The sequence below is a fragment of the Tachypleus tridentatus genome, chromosome 4 (genome assembly GCF_004210375.1).
Source record: "Tachypleus tridentatus isolate NWPU-2018 chromosome 4, ASM421037v1, whole genome shotgun sequence".
Lineage (NCBI taxonomy): Eukaryota > Metazoa > Arthropoda > Merostomata > Xiphosura > Limulidae > Tachypleus > Tachypleus tridentatus.
Window position 1 is genome coordinate 26199148 of NC_134828.1, and position 18323 is coordinate 26217470.

At 37.2% G+C, this 18323-nt stretch overlaps 1 protein-coding gene across 2 annotated transcripts in view; it reads left to right on the forward strand.

Annotated features, from left to right (window-relative positions):
* The first annotated feature begins 721 nt into the window (after window positions 1-721).
* LOC143248726 (neural cell adhesion molecule 1-like) overlaps window positions 722-18323 on the forward strand; it is a 50320-nt gene continuing 32718 nt past the window's right edge. The window contains exons 1-3 of one of the 2 annotated variants that reach the window (XM_076497390.1): window positions 722-784; window positions 1107-1554; window positions 4991-5012. In XM_076497390.1, the coding sequence (XP_076353505.1) occupies window positions 1242-1554; window positions 4991-5012 (335 nt within the window). In that variant the 5' untranslated portion in view covers window positions 722-784; window positions 1107-1241. Of the gene's footprint in view, window positions 785-813; window positions 932-1106; window positions 1555-4990; window positions 5013-18323 lie in introns of those variants that run through there. The other variant, XM_076497389.1, reaches the window with a different exon arrangement.

Genomic DNA, 18323 nt, shown 5'->3' on the forward strand with positions numbered 1-18323 from the left:
ATCACCACCCACTGCCGACTCTTGGGCTACTCTTTTACCAACGAATAGTGGGATTGACCGTAACATTATAATGCTCCCACGGCTGAAAGGGCGAGAATGTTTGGCGCGACGAGGATGCGAACCCGCGACCCTCAGATTACGACTCGCACGCTTAATACGCTTGGCCATGCCGGGCCAGCAGTAGAGGTATCATTGGAATCTATTGAATAATACGCTTGGCCATGCCGGCCCAGCAGTAGAGGTATCATTGGAATGTATTGAAATAAGGTTGAAGTTTTCAGTAGTTTCTAATTATCATGCATGGAAAACAAATTGGCTTGAAATTAGAGGAAACTTTCGAAAATTAAGTTTTCTATCGTGACACCCTCTGCTCCTTAAAGTAACAACGATCTAAATTCTTTCTTACTGCCTAAGAATTGATTCGAAGTTTTTCTTTTTCGTTTTCTGTTTATTTTTAGGTAAGTAGTGTCAGACGGACCATTACGGACTCAAGTCCTTCACTAAGTATCACTCATTTTAACAAACGTCTTTATTTTAACTAAACGGGTACATGTTGGTATAAACGAAACTGAAACCAGTACTCTCACGTTGTTTAAGAATAAAGGACCCAATGTTTGTGTGAATTGTCGGAAAAAAAGTCTATTTTAAACAACATATAACAAATCTAACCAATAAAAGCACACTTGACAAACACCCACTTATCAGTAACGTTTTACATGTCAGTGTATATTTCCTTGTTTAAAGTTGTCGTGTCTGAAAGTTTTTGTGTTTGAACTGTGTATAGGTAAGTCATAATCACACAAATATATTTATAGGACCGCCGATAACGAGAGTACAGAGGGGATTACACCTCGAGACCAGGGTCGTCAGGTGGGCTCGTGTGAGAGCTCAGCAAATTGATTTTTCAGAATACATTAACAACTTTTTCAAGGTTCGAAAATTACATTTTATAGTTAACTGATATTATGGGGGCAAATATCTTGAGTCATTTAAAGTGGGGACTGACAAGGAAGGGTGATTCAGGTTAGCAGATTTTAGTTTATATATTCCCTGGAAATTCGCCTCTTTCCTCCTCGTATTTAAAGTACTGTCTTCTCGTTTTGCAGATAGACGCTTTCCAGTTGATGTTTCAACACAGGCTCACCGCGATACTTGGTGAACGTTCCGCGAAACTCTCCGTGTCGTGCACGGACCGTGTCTCACGCACTTAGTGCTCGCGTGCGGTGGAAGCAGGCTGAAAAATGGCCATTCAAGATGAAGTTGCTCCAACGTTTGTACATAAACCAAAACTGAGACAGGAAGATGATGGAAATAAGTTAGTGTTCGAGTGTCAGTTAGTAGCTAACCCTCGTCCGGAAGTAGCGTGGTTTAGAGAAGAAACTAAACTTATAGACGATCTTCGAACTCTGACTAAAGTAACGGAAACTGGACCGAACAAATACAACATTAGCTTGGAGTTGGATGACGTTATCGAAACAGATGCTGGATTGTATAAGGTCAAAGCAAAGAATAAGCAAGGAGCAGTCAGTGCGTCGATAAATTTGAACTTCACTCGTAAGTATCTCTGTTTGTAACAGGGCTACTAAGACAACATACATACAACTGTGTTTTATACAATAAGTGACCCGTTGCATTTCGTACAATAAATATTGTCTTCCGATCAATAAATAATATATTGTGTTCCATAAAATAAGTAACATGTTATGTTCCATACAACAAATAATATGTTGTGGTCGATATAATAAGTAACGTGTTATGTTCCATACAGTGCATAAAATATTGTGGTTGATTTTATAAGTAACGTGTTATGTTCCATACAGCACATAAAATATTGTGTTCCATACAACAAATAACGTGTTATGTTCCATACAGTAAATAATATATTGTGTTCTATATAATAAGTAATCTATTGTTTCGTACAGTAAGTAACTTATTGTTTTCCGTACAGTAAACACTACGTTCGGCATGGCCAAGTGGGTTAAGGCGTTCGACTCGTAATCCACGTGTTCGAATCCTCTTCCACCACACATGCTCGCCCTTTCAGCCGTGGGGGCGTTATAATGTGATGGTCAATCCCACTGTTTATTGGTAAAAGAGTAGCCCAAGAGTTGGTGGTGGGTGGTGATGACTCGCTGCCTTCCCTCTAACCTTACACTGCTAAATTAGGGACGGCTAGCGCAAATAGCCCTCGAGTAGCTTTGTGCGAAATTCAAAACAAACAAACAATCTATGATTTAAAATAACGAGTCAAATTTTGTAAATTTGATATTCACTAGTTATTTGTTCGTCACTCTTTTGTTTGTTTAAATGAAAGAAATGCTTTCTATATTTTCTGTTTTGTTGACTTCTTTCAAACGAAATGTTTGTGAATCAGGTTTTACAGGGTAACTCGTTACCTATATTTCCATACCTTCCTATAAAACAGCTAAGTTAACGTAAGAAGCAAACTTGAAATAAAAATATATTTTCAGTACGACACTAGATGGCATCACGTAAAGAAAGCAAAGAAAGTTTTCTTCCATATACAATGGAACGCATCGTACAAAAGCACGTAATTTATGTCAGGAAGCTAAAAAATCAGGAAACTTTCCTTGACTATGAAACGATTAAAATAGCTACTAATTTTTTCATACTACAATTTTTTTTTTCTAACAGAACTTTATGTAAACCTACAACATGGAAACACGAATGCATATTTTCAAAACTACTAAACGTTTCCGTCATTTAAATGAAAACAAATAAAAACAGCAAGATTTCTTTAAAAAGATGAAATTTCAGTACGGTTAGTTTATTGTTTAAGCACAAATCTACACAATGGGTTATTTTTGCTGTGATCGAAATCAGATTTTTAAATGTATGAGCCCTCAGATTTATCGCTGAACTACTAGGGGCTTTCAAGAGGAAGGTGATAATTAAATCGGTGATTGCTATGTTTAACCACCAGATGTCTGAAAACGACCGATGGAGTGCAGTTCAGCGAGAGCTTGCCAGAGTAAACATAAATCAAAGTGCTACGTCTGGCGTCGTTTGTTTTGTATTTATTTAACCTGATTTTTTATTACACAAAATTTTCGAACTGCATGAGCTATAACTTCTACACGAGTCTCCTGTTTAATGGGATTCAAAATTTAATTTTTATCATTGGTGTGATAAATAATGGCTTGATTTTTGTGGAGGTGTATAAGCAAAAATTTTAAACAGTCTCACTGGTTAGACTAAATACAAGAATAGATGGATTTATTTAACTGTTACCACTAGCGCACCCAGTGGTGAAATATTTAACTAGTGCGAACATAAGAAACATTAAACACTGACAAAAAACATCACCACCAAAAACGGTAAGTAAATCACTTTTAAAGATTAGTTAATGTACACGTTCGTAGCGCACAAAGCCGATTAAATACAATTTACTTGTTATGAACTTATAATAGTATTATTAAACAGTTTCTCTGAAGGTTGCAGTGTCCAATTATTCCTAGCTTGCTTTGTAGACAAAGTAATGATGACCGTTAGAAATATTGATTCTCATCAAGTTTTCCGTTAACAATTACATACCTTAAAATTTATAACCATTTGTTGAAATTACACAGTACAAAGCCGTATTAATTCTTCTGAATTAGTCTCGCTGTTAATAATTAGAAAACTTAACTTTCGAAACTACTTGTTCAATTTACAATGTTGCTATCTGTTAACAACTACATATCTTAACTTTTAGATATATTCGTATTACAAGTAGGTATTGGCCTAGCATGGCCAGGTGGGTTAAGGCGTACGACTCCTAATTTGAGGGTCGCGGCTTCGCAAACCTGTCGCACCAAACATGCTCGCCTTTTCAGCCGTGGGGGCGTTATATTGTGAGGGTCAATCCCACTATTCTTTGGTGAAAGAGTAGCCCAAGAGTTGGCGGTGGGTAGTGATGACCAGCTGCCTTACCTCTAGTCTTACACTGCAAAATTAGGGACGGCTAGCGCAGATAGCCCTCGAGTAGCTTTGCGCGAAATTTAAAAAAAGTACGTATTAGCCTTTTTAAATTACGCCTGCCTATTAAAAATTGCAAATCCTTAATTTTCAACAGTTAAAACCTTAAATTTTATAAGTGTTTAAGTTTAAAGAGATGTATTGTTGCTTTTTATTAATTCTGCCTGTTGATAGTCATATTTATACAATCCTTAAATTTGATAACTGTTTTGAAGTTAATAAGACGCAATTGTTGCTTCATACTAAGCCTTTCTGTACCAAGTAAAACAATAAATTTTATAACTATTTCTTCATATATCAAATACATATTATTTAATTTATTTAGTCTATGCATTAACAACTATAAACCTTACAATTTTATAACTGTATTTAAATTTTTAAAAACTGTTGTTGCTTGAATATTAAGTTTTAGTATCAATAAGTGCAAACCTTAACTTAAAAAATATATATATTTGTTTACACAACAACGACGTGCTGTTACTTCATATTAAGTATTTCTGTTAAAATTACAAACCCTAAAACTGTTTTTGTTGCATGTTTCTTTAAACCAACTCTTCTTCTTAACTATTACATATCATAAATTTTTATGTTCAAATTTCGAAAATGCACTGTGACTTTTACTAAGTCTATCTGTTAACAATTGAAAACCGTTTTATAACTTTGTTTAATGAAAATGAGATACATATTGTTGCCCAAATATTTACCCTTATTACTAACAATTACAAAACTAATATTTTGTGTTCTGATTCCGAAACATATCGTTGTTTCTTATCAAAATTACAAAACTTAATTTCTTAACTATTCATTCTACGTGTTAATTAAAATGCTAAGCCTAATTATCATTTCTTAAGTGTGTGTTTACACAAAAAAATATTTAGTTATTTAAATGAATCTTTGTGTACTGTTTTCTTACACTAATTTAAAAAAAATACTGCATATTTTACTAGAAGTGATAAATAATAGTTTTCTGGAAATTAAGTGAAGACTAATTTTGTTGTTTTTACTATTACAGCTGCAGACGAGCCTTACGACGAGTAAGTAAACAACCTCATTCACAACTTCTAATAATGTAAAGATCTTTGTTGAAACGATACCTCAATATAAATTATTTTACCAAACTATCCAATAATGTAAACTAAAATACTGTTTATTTAATAATGTTCTGCAGGAAAAATATTGCTGTAAAACAAATAAAGTTTAAAACAAGTACGAAGTTAGTTTTTAGTTTGAGAATTATTTAATCTCGGTAAAATTTAAAAAAATAAGTTAACTTTGTAAGGTTATAGCTTAGCATATACACCCCTAAATGTTTTAACAGATGTTTCAACGAGCAGTTATAAGAATATCTGAAAAAAATACAATTTTTCGAAATTGATAATACGTGGGCCGTAAATCTCCCTCTGGCATTTTACTGACCACGTTGTAAGGTTGACAGCAAAATATAAACACGTGGAACCACGGGGGCTGTAAACTTCTGTCCAGGTCTTAACAAACCACATACCTAAATGTTTTTTGAATAGTCAGGTAAAGTACGTGGTACTTTCATTATGGCCTGGCATGGGTAGGTGATTAGGGCGCTCCACTCATAATCTGAGGGTCGCGGGTTCGAATCCCCGTCGCACCAATGATGTTCACCCTTTCTCCTGTGAGTGCGTCATAATGTTACAGTAAATCCCACTATTAGTTGGTAAAAGAGTAGCTTAAGAGTTGGCGGTGGGTAGTGATGACTAGCTGCCTTCCCTCTATTACACTTCAAAATTGGGGGCGGCAAGTGCAGATAGCTTTTGTGTAACTTTGCGCGAAATTTAAAAAAAAAATCATCTTAGTTTGTGTTAATGTTTTCTTCTTGCATACTTCGTGTAAAACGAAGAGTCTACTTCGAAATAGACTTATGTATGAGTCAGGATACGAGTTCCTTTTGGCAAAGGTGAAAAAACGTTTATTTAGAAAGCTCCTGAGTTTAATGCTTAACGGAAATACCAAAAATCTACTTAATGTTGTTTGTACTGCTGAAAAGTACGTGTATATAAAGAACCTGCTGACCTAAGCAGTTAGTCTTGGTGGAAAAGAATATTACACTAAGTCTACCGTCACTCTCAGCGCCACCGTATTTAGACGGATAAAATTGGAAACCATTCTTTCTCATTTCGCTTATGAGCTAATACATTCCCAGTTACGTTTACACTGATTGTAATTATAACCAATCATTAGAGAAAAAAAAAGTGTGTTTAATTATTAGTAGATGCGGATTGGTTCCCCAGGATGTCGGGAAACTGCATTTCATTGTTTCGCTACTTTTTGTTTATCTATTTCTGTTAATTAAAAATTGAAAGCTATAATTTTTGTTCTTTTGTTATTTAATCAATTTGATATACACTGAAAAAGATACAGGTCAGTTATAGGATGTACAATACCTTATTTGGTGGAGCATGATATTTACATGTAATATTTATGTGATGTTACCCGAGGGTCTCGGGTTCGAATCCCCGTCGCACCAAACATGCTCGCCCTTTCAGCCGTGGGGACATTATAACGTGACGGTCAATCCCACTATTCGTTGGTAAAAGAGTAGCCCAAGAGTTGGCGATGGGTGGTGATGACTAGCTGCCTTCCCTCTAGTCTTACACTGTTAAATTAGGGACGGCTAACGCAGATAGCCCTCGTATAGCTTTGCGCGAAATTCAAAATAAACCAAACATCACAGTAAGACCGATGCTAATTTAAGTTACGTCATTTGTTACTAACAAAGTACGGGATTCCAGTTATAAGTCTATATATAATAACACTTCACAAATATATTGTATAATATTTATTAGTTGTTGCTGCCAAAGAGGCCTACCTACCTGAGCGTGCTTTGTGAGAGCTGGTATCGAAGCAAAACCTCGCTGGCCGCGACATATAACCTGCAACTCTGTTTTGTTACTTTTATCCCTAAGAGACGACCATGGCTAATACAAACGGTGGTATTGAACGTTATTCGAGGATAAAACGTTTTATTGTTTTTGTCTATACCAAAGCCACATCGGATTATCTTCTAAGTCTATCGAGGGGAATCGCCCCCCCCCTTCGTTGGTGTCTTGATACCTCTGATTAAAAGAAGCTGTCATTTTTGTCTTCAGTTAAGGATAAAGAAATATTTTTTTATAAATTCACTTTAAAATAATATATATATATATTCAGGGGTGTAGATTTTTTACACCCGATGGGGGGGGGATGATTTTGCAACCACTTATGTGGGCTTTTCAGTTTGCAAATTGGTAATCTCTGATTACGTGAACCTGAAAGCTGTAAACATGCAGTCACAGAGCAATCTTGTTGCCACGAAACTTGCATGTATACTTAGGCCTACTGACTGATACTTACGAACTATCGCTTAGATCGAAAAGCTTAGAAGCACGCCTATATTAAAGATTTACATTTCGGCTACTGAAAAAGCCTACATCTAGGCCTAATTATGTAATTCGAATGGTAAGAACACGAGAATCACAAGAACAAACACACAATTTGAAGGCCTGTGATGCAATAGAACAATTCAACAGACCAAACTGTAGGGGGGGATGATTGTATGCATCGTACCTTCACCTAAAATGAAGGGGGGATGTATCCCCATGCTCCCAGGATCTACGCCCCTGTATATATTGTTAGATGTATATGACTGTTTCAGTTTAATACAAGTGTTATTATTTAGATAGTTTATATAGCCCGAGTGTAAAATTTAGTTATTTTTCGAAGTGATAGTTTATCGCAAGTGTGTTTACGTCGTATAGTTTAATAGTAATGAATTGGTAATTGGTATATTAATAAGTCATGCTACTAGAACTCTCTGAGTTTTTCTGTTTAATTGTGTATTATTGCATCATAATATCTAGTAGTGTGTGGAACATTCTAGACCTTCCGTGTCGAAAATATAGTTCGTTGTAGTTAGATCTCGACTGCGCGATTGTGGGTTTTGCCATAAAGAGCGTATAGTGGCGATTTTTAAAGTAAGATTATCACTGATTGTATTGTAATAACAGAGTATAATTCGTCTTGTCAAATTGCATTCTAAAGTAACTGAACCAGTCTATGTGAACTTTGACGAAAACGAAACAATTATTTAAAACTCTGGATAAAACTGTGATAACCAACAGTGTAATGAACAAATTGTACATACGTTTGACTTGTTTTAACATATTATTTTAAACCAAGTGGACTCTGTGTTGTTGAGATATATCGCCAACAAGTCACAGACATCTACTGTAAATAATCCGCCCTATACACACAACATGACATATAGATTATTTTGACACTGTGTATTCGTTGGTCTGTACTTTATTGTATTGTATTTGGTAGCTTTGAATATGACCTTGGTTTTATTTAAACTTCGAAACAAATTAAAGCAAAGCAGTAGAATTATAGTTGAACTATAACTTTATGTTAAACTGACACTTGTTAAGCAATAAGCTTGATGGCTTGTAACGTTAGAATTCTGGGTTCGTTCCACGAGGGACACAGCCATTGTGCAGTTTTATGCTGAATCATAACACTATGAAGTTTCGTTCTGGCCTTGTATGACCAGGTGGTTAAGGCACTTGACTTACATTCTGAGGGTCGCAGGTTGGAATCCCCATACCACTAAACATACTCATCCTTTCAGCCATGGGGGATTTATAATTTTACAGTCAATTCCATTGTTCGTTTCTAACAGAGTAACCCAAAAGTTGGCGGAGGGTGGTGATGACAAGCTACCATCCCTCTAGTCTTTAATTGCTAAATTAGGGACAACTAACACAGATAATCATTGTGTGGCCTTATTTGAAATTCAAACCAAACCAAAACAAACTCACATTATCAAAGCTGATTGGACTTTAATGTGGTAGTACATGAAATAAGGAACTAACAGTTACACGTACAAATCAATACATTTGTCCACTCATAAAGCAGAAAGAGTATTTTCTTGCCATGTCACGTTCAAAACGTATGGGTGACAGCAAAGAAAATTAGGCAATAATTTGTTAACCAAATTAGGCCTGGCATGGCCTAGCGCGTTAAGGCGTGAGCTTCGTAATCTGAGGGTCGCGGGTTCGCGCCCGAGTCGCGCCAAACATGCTCGCCCTCTCAGCCGTGGGGGCGTTATAACGTGACGGTCAATCCCATTTTTCGTTGGTAAAAGAGTAGCCCAAGAGTTGGCGGTGGGTGGTGATGACTAGCTGCCTTCCCTCTAGTCTTACACTGCTAAATTAGAGACGGCTAGCACAGATAGCCCTCGAGTAGCTTTGTGCGAAATTCCAAAACAAACAAACAAACAGTTAACCAAATTATTTCGGTTACAGCTTTGTGAAAGCCTTCGTTCAACAGTTGGCCTTATCAGGCCGGCTAGTGTTAGTCTTAGGTATTTATGTCATCGCTTGCATAAATAACAACTGTTTTAGCGTAAAGTAGGTTTAGTAAGTGAAATTTAATTATTACATATGCCTGCGAATTTAAACTTCATAAAAGTTGTTTTGGTTTCAACACCATATTTTCTATAATTCAGCTACTAAGATTTCTAAACTAATATTTTATTTTTACTATCAAATAAGGTTTATTTTAAAAATCTAAAAGACAAAAAATCTGTTACTTAGATCAAATTATTGTTTCGTTTACTTTGTCAGTGGTTGTCAACATTTTACGCATAACAAGATGTGGTCAGATTTCAATGAAAATGGTTCATTTATGTTGAAGTACATATGACGATTTGTGAAAAATATGTAAGTAATGGAGCAAAATGGATATCATTTTCGGATCCAGCGTACGAGAACCACTGTACAACGTGTTTGTTTGTTTGTTTTGAATTTCGCACAAAGCTACTCGAGGGCTATTTGCGCTAGCCGTCCCTAATTCAGCAGTGTAAGGTTAGAGGGAAGGCAGCGAGTCATCACCACCCACCACCAACTCTTAGGCTACTCTTTTACCAACGAATAGTGGGATTGATCGTTACATTATAACGCTCACACGGCTGAAAGGGCGAGCATGTTTGGCGCGACCGGGATGCGAACCCGCGACCCTCAGATTACGAGTCGCACGCCTTAACACGCTTGGCCGTGCCGGGCCTGTACAACGCGTAAAAATTTCAAGACGATAATACCATCGCAGCCTTGTATTATTATTATTTAAGAAACTTACAAATCAAAATGAGGACAAAAATAAATAGCATTTATTTTATTTAAAACCAGTTATTTGTTAATTTCATTGTTGTTGTAGTTTCAAACTTTCAGCTTACTTTGCTATTAATAAAAAATTAGGAAATTTGAAATTTTTTCAAATCTGTCTCACTAGGTGGATGATAATGCCACATATAATAGTATGATGGTTACATTTTTATCTTGTTAATGAGATGAGATATATTCATTGTAGTGAAATACTAGTCATTACAGCCCCCCAGTCGCACAGTGTTATGTCTGCAGGCTTTACATGAAATACTGGTCATTACAGCCTTCCAGTCGCACAGTGTTATGTCTGCAGGCTTTACATGAAATACTGGTCATTACAGCCTTCCAGTCGCACAGTGTTATGTCTGCAGGATTTACAATGCTAGGAACTGGATTTTGATAACCATGGTGGGCAGAGAACAGATAGCTCATTGTGTAATTTTCTGCTTAATTATAAATAAATAAGGTATTATATATTTTATGTCTTTATGTAAAGTTGTATGACAAACAAAGACAATAATCAAGGTATTTAACACAGCAGCAGCGGGATCTAGTGAGAGTTGTTAAACGCACACGTGGTACAGATGGCTTAATGAAGGTTCTTGTCAGAGTAATAGCAGGTTTTAATGGAGGTTACTAGACACACGTATGGAAGAGTAGGCTTACTCGAGGTTCTTATTACAGTAACAAAAGGATCTAGTGTGGGTTGCTAAACACAAATGGTAGATTAGGTTTAATCAAGTAGTTTATTATTCAGAGACCAAACTGTGATATGACATATTAAAACAGTGTGCATAGCATTCATAGTCTAAACTACGATACAGCACACATTACAAAAGTATGTATATTGTTCTATTTCTAACTATGACACAACACAGACAAGAAAGGTGTCATATTATTCTGCTTAAAACTGTGAAATAACACAAACTAGAAAGGTGTGTGTATTATTTTAGTGAAACTATAACAATATACATTCTATAAAGGTTTTGTATTATTCTATTCCAAACTGCGACACAACACACGTTAGAAATGTACGTATGTAGGTGTTTTACCCCTGAGTAATCCTAAACCTTATGACACCAACAACCCACTTGAATCTTCTAAGTTTCGTCGACACTTCAGAACCGATTAGAAACTGATTATTCACAGCTAGAGTTTTCTGATAAGTTACACCAAATGTTTCTTTATATAACTTTATGTGTAGGAGTTATGACGTAGCTTTGCAGTTAACTGTGGATATTGCAAACAAAAGTAGGAACTACAACTTAAAGCGAAAATTCCAGCAATGACGACAAAAAAGCAAAAATATTTCAAGGTTATTATCAAATAATCACGTTATGTGCTTGTGCTTAAAGTTAAAATTTGTTAAAACGACTTTATATACTAGCACACGGCTTCTGAACCCTAATTCTAATTGACAATGTCCTGAATTCCTAGTTCGTGTCTTAAAAACTCAGGTTAAAAAAACATGCTAGATATTATACTGAAACGCCGAAAAGTCCTGCGCCTTTGGTGTGTGTTTTCTTATAGCAAAGCCACATCGGGTTATCTGCTGAGCCCACCAAGGGGAATCGAACCCCTGATTTTAGCGTTGTAAATCCGAAGACATACCGCTGTACTATCGGGGAGGGGCTGCCTTTGGTCTCAAGACTCGAAACTTCTAAGCACCTAACTATGTCTGATTCAGAGTTATCCAAGAGCCATCCACTCATAAAAGGGAGCTTAAATGATTGAAGAGTTATCAAAAAAAGTATAGGCCTGTCGTGGCCTGGTTGTTAAGATACTTAATTCGCGGCTTGCGGGTTCGAATCCTATCACCGAACATGCTCGATCTTTCAGCCGTAGGTGCATTAATATGTGACAATTGACTCCATTGTTCGATTAAAAATCCGAAGAGTCGGTGTTGGGTGAAGTTGACAAGTTGCCCTCCCTCTAGTCTATCATTTTAAAATTAGGGACGGCTGTAAATAGCCCTCGAGTAGCTTTGTGCGAATAACAATATACGTTAAAAAGACTTTCTCGCAAAAGTTTCCCCTGGGACATGGGAAAGTCTTCGGATTTTACAACGCTAAAAATAAGATTTCGATTCCCCTCAGTGGATGCAGCAGATAGCCCGATGTGGCTTTGTTATAAGAAAACACACACAGATACACACTTTGCCCTCAGTGGTACAACGCTATGTCTGTGGACTCACACCGTTACAAACCGGATTTCGATACCCGTGGTGGGCAGAGCACATATAGACCATTGTATAGCTTTGTGCTGAATTCCCAAAAAAAAAACTCGCAAAAAAACAACACAAAAACTTGAATTATTACCAAAACCTTGAATTATTCAGCTATCGAAAAACTTTGAATTTTTCATTTTTTTTTCCTGAACGTTTCTACCCCCGAGAAGAACGAATTTATGTTATTCACTATTAAACCAAAAAATCTTTAAATAAAAATTTAAAGAAAGTTATTTAAAATGGCTCGACCGTACAATAAAAGGATTTGAATGAAGTACCAGGAGTTAAGCCTAATTATATTTTTTATAACATCTCATAAATGAAAAATCCTGGCTCAAAAAACAGTCAAACAAAAAATTTCCTTCTTTGATTATTCAGCATTGGCTACAACTTGGAAAAGAACGTATGACAAAGCGACTGTACAGAGAAGTTTTTACTGGGAACTAAACTGTCAGAAAATATAAATATCCTTGTTAACTTACTGGTAAAGTATATTTTTAGCTCCAACAAGAGAACTGAAAACATGGCAAGCTGTTTAGATGCACAAGAAATTCGACTTCTTGTTAAGTACGGCTCTACACTTGCAACAAACTTTGGCCCGGCATGGCCTAGCGCGTAAGGCGTGCGACTCGTAATCCGCGGGTCGCGAGTTCGCGCCCGCGTCGCGCCAAACATGCTCGCCCTCCCGTTATAATGTTACGGTCAATCCCACTATTCGTTGGTAAAAGAGTAGCCCAAGAGTTGGCGGTGGGTGGTGATGACTAACTGCCTTCCCTCTAGTCTTACACTGCAAAATTAGGGACGGCTAGCACAGATAGCCCTCGAGTAGCTTTGTGCGAAATTCCAAAACAAAACAAGCAACAAACTTCTAAATAAGGTTTTTACATTCTTGTAAGTACAGATCTACAGTTGTAACAAACTTCTAACTGAGGTTTTACACTTTTGTAAGTACGGAACTACAGTTGTAACAAACTTGTAAATAAGGTTTTACATTTTTGTAAGTACGGATCTGCAGTAGTAATAAACAGTGATAACGAGAAAACTCACTTGTAGAGAAAAATATATATGTGGAAACAACTGGTTTGAGTTGAGAAAATTTTTATGTAGAGAAGCGAACAACGTTTCGACCTTCTTCAGTCATCGTCAGGTTCACAAAGAAAAAAAGAGGTAACTGACCGATAGCTGACCACATGTTTAAAGGGAGTTGTGTATCTGAGTGTAGGAATGTAGAGGGCGTGCTTAGATGTTTGATTATATTTATTAATATAGGTATAAAGGTGTTGCTTTGTATTGGGGGCCCGGCATGGCTAAGCGTGTGAAGGAGTGCGACTCGTAATCTGAGGGTCACGGGTTCGCATCCCCGTCGCGCCAAACATGTTCGCCCTTTCAGCCGTGGGGGCGTTATAACGTGACGGTCAATCCCACTATTTGTTGGTAAAAGAGTAACCCAAAAGTTGGCGGTGGGTGGTGATGACTAGCTGCCTTCCCTCTAGTCTCACACTGCTAAATTAGGGACGGCTAGCACAGATAGCCCTTGAGTAGCTTTATGCGAAACTAAAAAACAAACAAACCTTTGTATTGATTTATTTTGGGCTTGAGTTGTTGTATAAGTAAGGCTTCTTTAATTTTGCGTTTGTTTATGTTTGTTTCTTTATTTAGTATTTGGGTGTTTTCTGTGGTTATGTTGTGTTTATTTGATTTGCAGTGTTCGAAAACGTGTGAAGGTGACTTTTTGTGTTCTCTGAATCTGGTTTCAATTTTTCTACTTGTTTCTCCAATATAGAAGTCGTGACAGTTATGACATTGTATTTTATAAATAATGTTGGTGTGGTGTTTGTCAGTGTAGTTTTTACACAGTCTAGACCAGGGGTGTGCAACATTTTTCGTCGGTGGGCCATATAACCAACTTCATCAATCAAGCGGGGCCACTTAAAAAACAAGCTTATTCGTGTACATGCACAATAAATTAAAAAAAATTCTCAAAATGCAAGCAATAATATTTTATATTTTTGCATGAGTGATCATTTTAGTGCGACACTTGAAATTTAGAGTCCTTGCAGAGCTTGTCAATATCAGCTTTGACAGAAGTGGTTGCCACTCTTAACTGACTGGTCAAATGTTCATCAGTCAGCTGACTTCTACATTTGGTTTTGATGAGCTTCATTTTGGAGAAAAATTGCTCACAGCAGTAGGTGCTACCAAAAAGGGAGGCAATTCTTTGTGCATGACGGGACAAATTGGGAAACTTTTCACGTACACAGAGTTTGTAAAGTCTAGCAAACTGTTTTCAGAGAATTTCCTTTTAGTGTCCATGTCAGCCTGCAGTTCAATGAGTTCCATTTGGCAATCATCAGGACTGTCTTCCACTGCCAAATCAAAAGGTTGAGCGAACAATTTCAATCTAATTTCAGTTTGTCTGAAATCTGGAAATCTGTTTGCAAACTCATCACGCAGCTTTTGTACACTGGTTCCATATTTGGTGCAATCCAGATTAGGAAATTCCAGTTTCCTGGTTGCAAGACATGTAAAATGGATCAATATGGCTCTTCTCAACTGAACCTGGAAAAGTTCCAATTTCTTCTCAAAAGCACAAATATGCTCAAACAACTTATTCACAAGTTGACTTTTCCCTTGTAGTTTTAAGTTTAAATCAGACAGATGCTGTGTAATGTCTGTGAGGAATGCTAAGTCATTCAGCCAGTTCTCATTGCTCAAGAAGTCCACATTCTGACGTTTGCTCTCCATGAAAACTTAATCTCCTCTCGCAGATTCCAGAATCTCTTCAAAGTAGCAGCTCTACTAAGCCAACGTACAGCAGAGAAGTAAAAACATCTGAATACTCACTGTCCAGCTCATCTAAAAAAGTTTTAAATTGTCGATGATTTAATCCTCGTGTTCGAATATAATTTACGCATTGGACGACATTTTTCATGACTTCTGCAAAATCCAGAACTTTGGTGCACAAGCTCTCTTGGTGAATAATGCAATGGCTTACAACTACGTCTTGTGCTCCAATTGCAGTTAGAAATTTCTTGGTGAATCCATTTGTCCTACCTGTCATGGAAGGAGCACCATCTGTTGTAACACCACATAATTTATAAGGATTCAGTTCAAACTTTTCTACAACCTTAAGCACTTGTTCACAAATATCCTGTCCTGTGGTTGTGGAGGAAAGGCTTGCCATATCTAAAACTCTTCGAAAACATCAAAGCCTGCAGTAACAGCTCTGATGAAAATGACAAGTTGGGATGTGTCATTGATATCAGTGCTTTCATCCAAAGCCAGACTGAAAGCTTCACACGAATTCAATCTCTCTTTCAAAGTTTCTTTGATGTCCTCTGAAAGATCTTTTGTCCTGCGTGAGACAGTAAAGCGGAAAGGCTAGTTTGCTCCACCAAATATTTTTTCTCTGGACATGCATATTCTGTGAATATTGTTAAACAATTTTAATAAATTCTCCATCACTGAAAGGCTTTCCTTTTCTGCCATACATTCACAAAGCTTAAAACTCAGTTTTGTCACCAGTTCTGAATTTTTCTTGAAAGTGGTAAAACACCTTGTTGCTTTTCAATGGATGTTTTAAATGTTCAATTTTGTCCTTTCGTGCCTGACCAACAATTTCATCAAACTGGGAGGAGTGCTTAGTTGCGTAATGTCGCTTAATATTGTACTCTTTCATGACTACAATTGTAGTTTGACAGACGAGGCAGACAACACCTTGATTATGTGGGACAACAAGATATTTTGTGCACCATTCACTGTTGAATAACCTTCCCTCATCATCAATTTTTCGTTTCTTAACTGCTGACATTTTACTAGCCCTGAAATCAAAACAAAAATTATTCTCACGAAAATGGCAAAGTAAAAAAAAACATAGAATTTATTTACACATGGAACCTCTTATGGACAGAAACACATGTTTCTAAATTGGCATCCCGATCATAGCCTTCCGGTACTTAAATTAATTAAGAATAGCAAAATACAGTGTGACCTCGCCTATTCGCGGTTCGCCATTCGCGGCCCCGCATATTCGCGGGTTATGCGCGAACTGCGTTTTTGTAGGTCACAGAGACTGAAAGGGCTTTTCGAGGAGATTTCTGTTGTATTTACTCAATCAAGCCGTTTTTATCAATTGTCGTCTTCACCAAACAAGATTGGACTGCTATTGGCTGACTGCCTCAGCTTCCCCAACAACGCAAACGGCAAAGCACAGCCCGGTAACGCACGGTACAATTTAGTGAAATACATAACAGTATGCAATATTGCTACATTATTACTGCATCAATGAGTATAAGTATCATTAGTGTTTGGGAAGCATTTCATATAGTATATAATCGCATACATATACGTTTTAAAATTGCGTCCAATATTCGCGGTTTTTCGCTATTCGCGGGAGGGTAAAGAACGTAACCCCCGCGAATAACGAGGTCACACTGTACATAGAATCAGATGCATCTGAAAGCAAAAATTTTAATTAATTCAGTAAAGTCACAACAATATGCTAAATAATAATCAATTTACCTTCAATCTCTTGTAGTAACTGTAAAATTTTCACCAATAATGAATGACGGACAGCAGAGGTTAGGGAAAATTGTTGCCAGCGGGCGAAGGCGAGGTTCAGGACATGACGTTGAGTCGTAGACAATAGTGCTAGTGCACGTCACTTATTCATGCCCTAAGGAGGCCGACCAATCGAATTCGGCCTGCTCCTCTCTAGCAAAGATAATTTTAGAAGTTTGTCGAGTCGAAGCCTGGGAATCCCGTAGGATCGATGCTTTTAAAAATATTCCATTTGCGTTGGATTACAGATCAGGCCACATGGTTAGATTACAACAACTAGGGCCACACTAAATGGCTTGGCGGGCCGGGTTGTGGCCCGCGGGCCGCCTGTTGCACACCCCTGGTCTAGACCTTAGTTTTGTGTCTGGTTTTTGAATAAATTTGGTATTAACTGGTTTGTTTTGAATTTCGCGCAAAGCTACTCGAGGGCTATCTGCGCTAGCCGTCCCTAATTTAGCAGTATAAGACCAGAGGGAAGGCAGCTAGTCATCACCACCCACCGCCAACTCTTGGGCTACTCTTTTACCAACGAATAGTGGGATTGACCGTAACATTATAACGCCCCCACGGCTAAAAGGGCGAGCATATTTGGTGCGACGGGGATTCGAACTCGCGACCCTCGGATTACGAGTCGCACGCTTTAACCCACCTGGCCATGCCGGGCCGGTGTTAACTGGACTGTCATATTTTGTTGCTAGTTTTTGCCAAATGTTGGTTATTTTTCTATTTATATAGGGAATGTATGGTATGCAGCAATATATGGTTTCTTGCTTTTTTATTTCGTGGAATATATTTACTTTTGTTAGTTGATTTTGCTTTTTATCTAGGTGTGTGCGTATAATGTTTTCTACGGTTTGTGGAGGAAACTTATTGATGTTGATGAAGTATTGTTTTATTTTGTTTAATTCGTCGTTAATTTTATCTGATGAGCATAGTTTTATGGCTGTGTTTATTTGGTTTCTTAGTATGTTGAGTTTTGGTTTTGTTTCATGTGCTGAGTCCCAAAGAATGTATAGTCCAGTGTGGGTGATTTTTCGGTGGATTTCTGTTTTAAATTGTGTATCGGTTCTTGTAATTTTGAGGTTAAGAAATGATATTTGATTGCTTTCTTCCTGTTTACATGTGAAGTTAATGTTCGGATGTATAGAGTTAATGTGATTGAAAAAATTAAGTGTGTGTTCTGTAGATCTGAATCCCGCAATCGTGTCGCCTACTTATCTGTAAAAGTATAGTGGTGGACGTAATGCTGTGTTAATTGCTTGTGTTTCAACTTGTGTCATAAAAATATTGGCTAGAACTGGTGATACTGGATTGCCCATGCTTAGACCATTTGTTTATATAGTTGTGGTTGTTTAACATGAAGTTTGTCTTTATCGTGGTGAATTTTA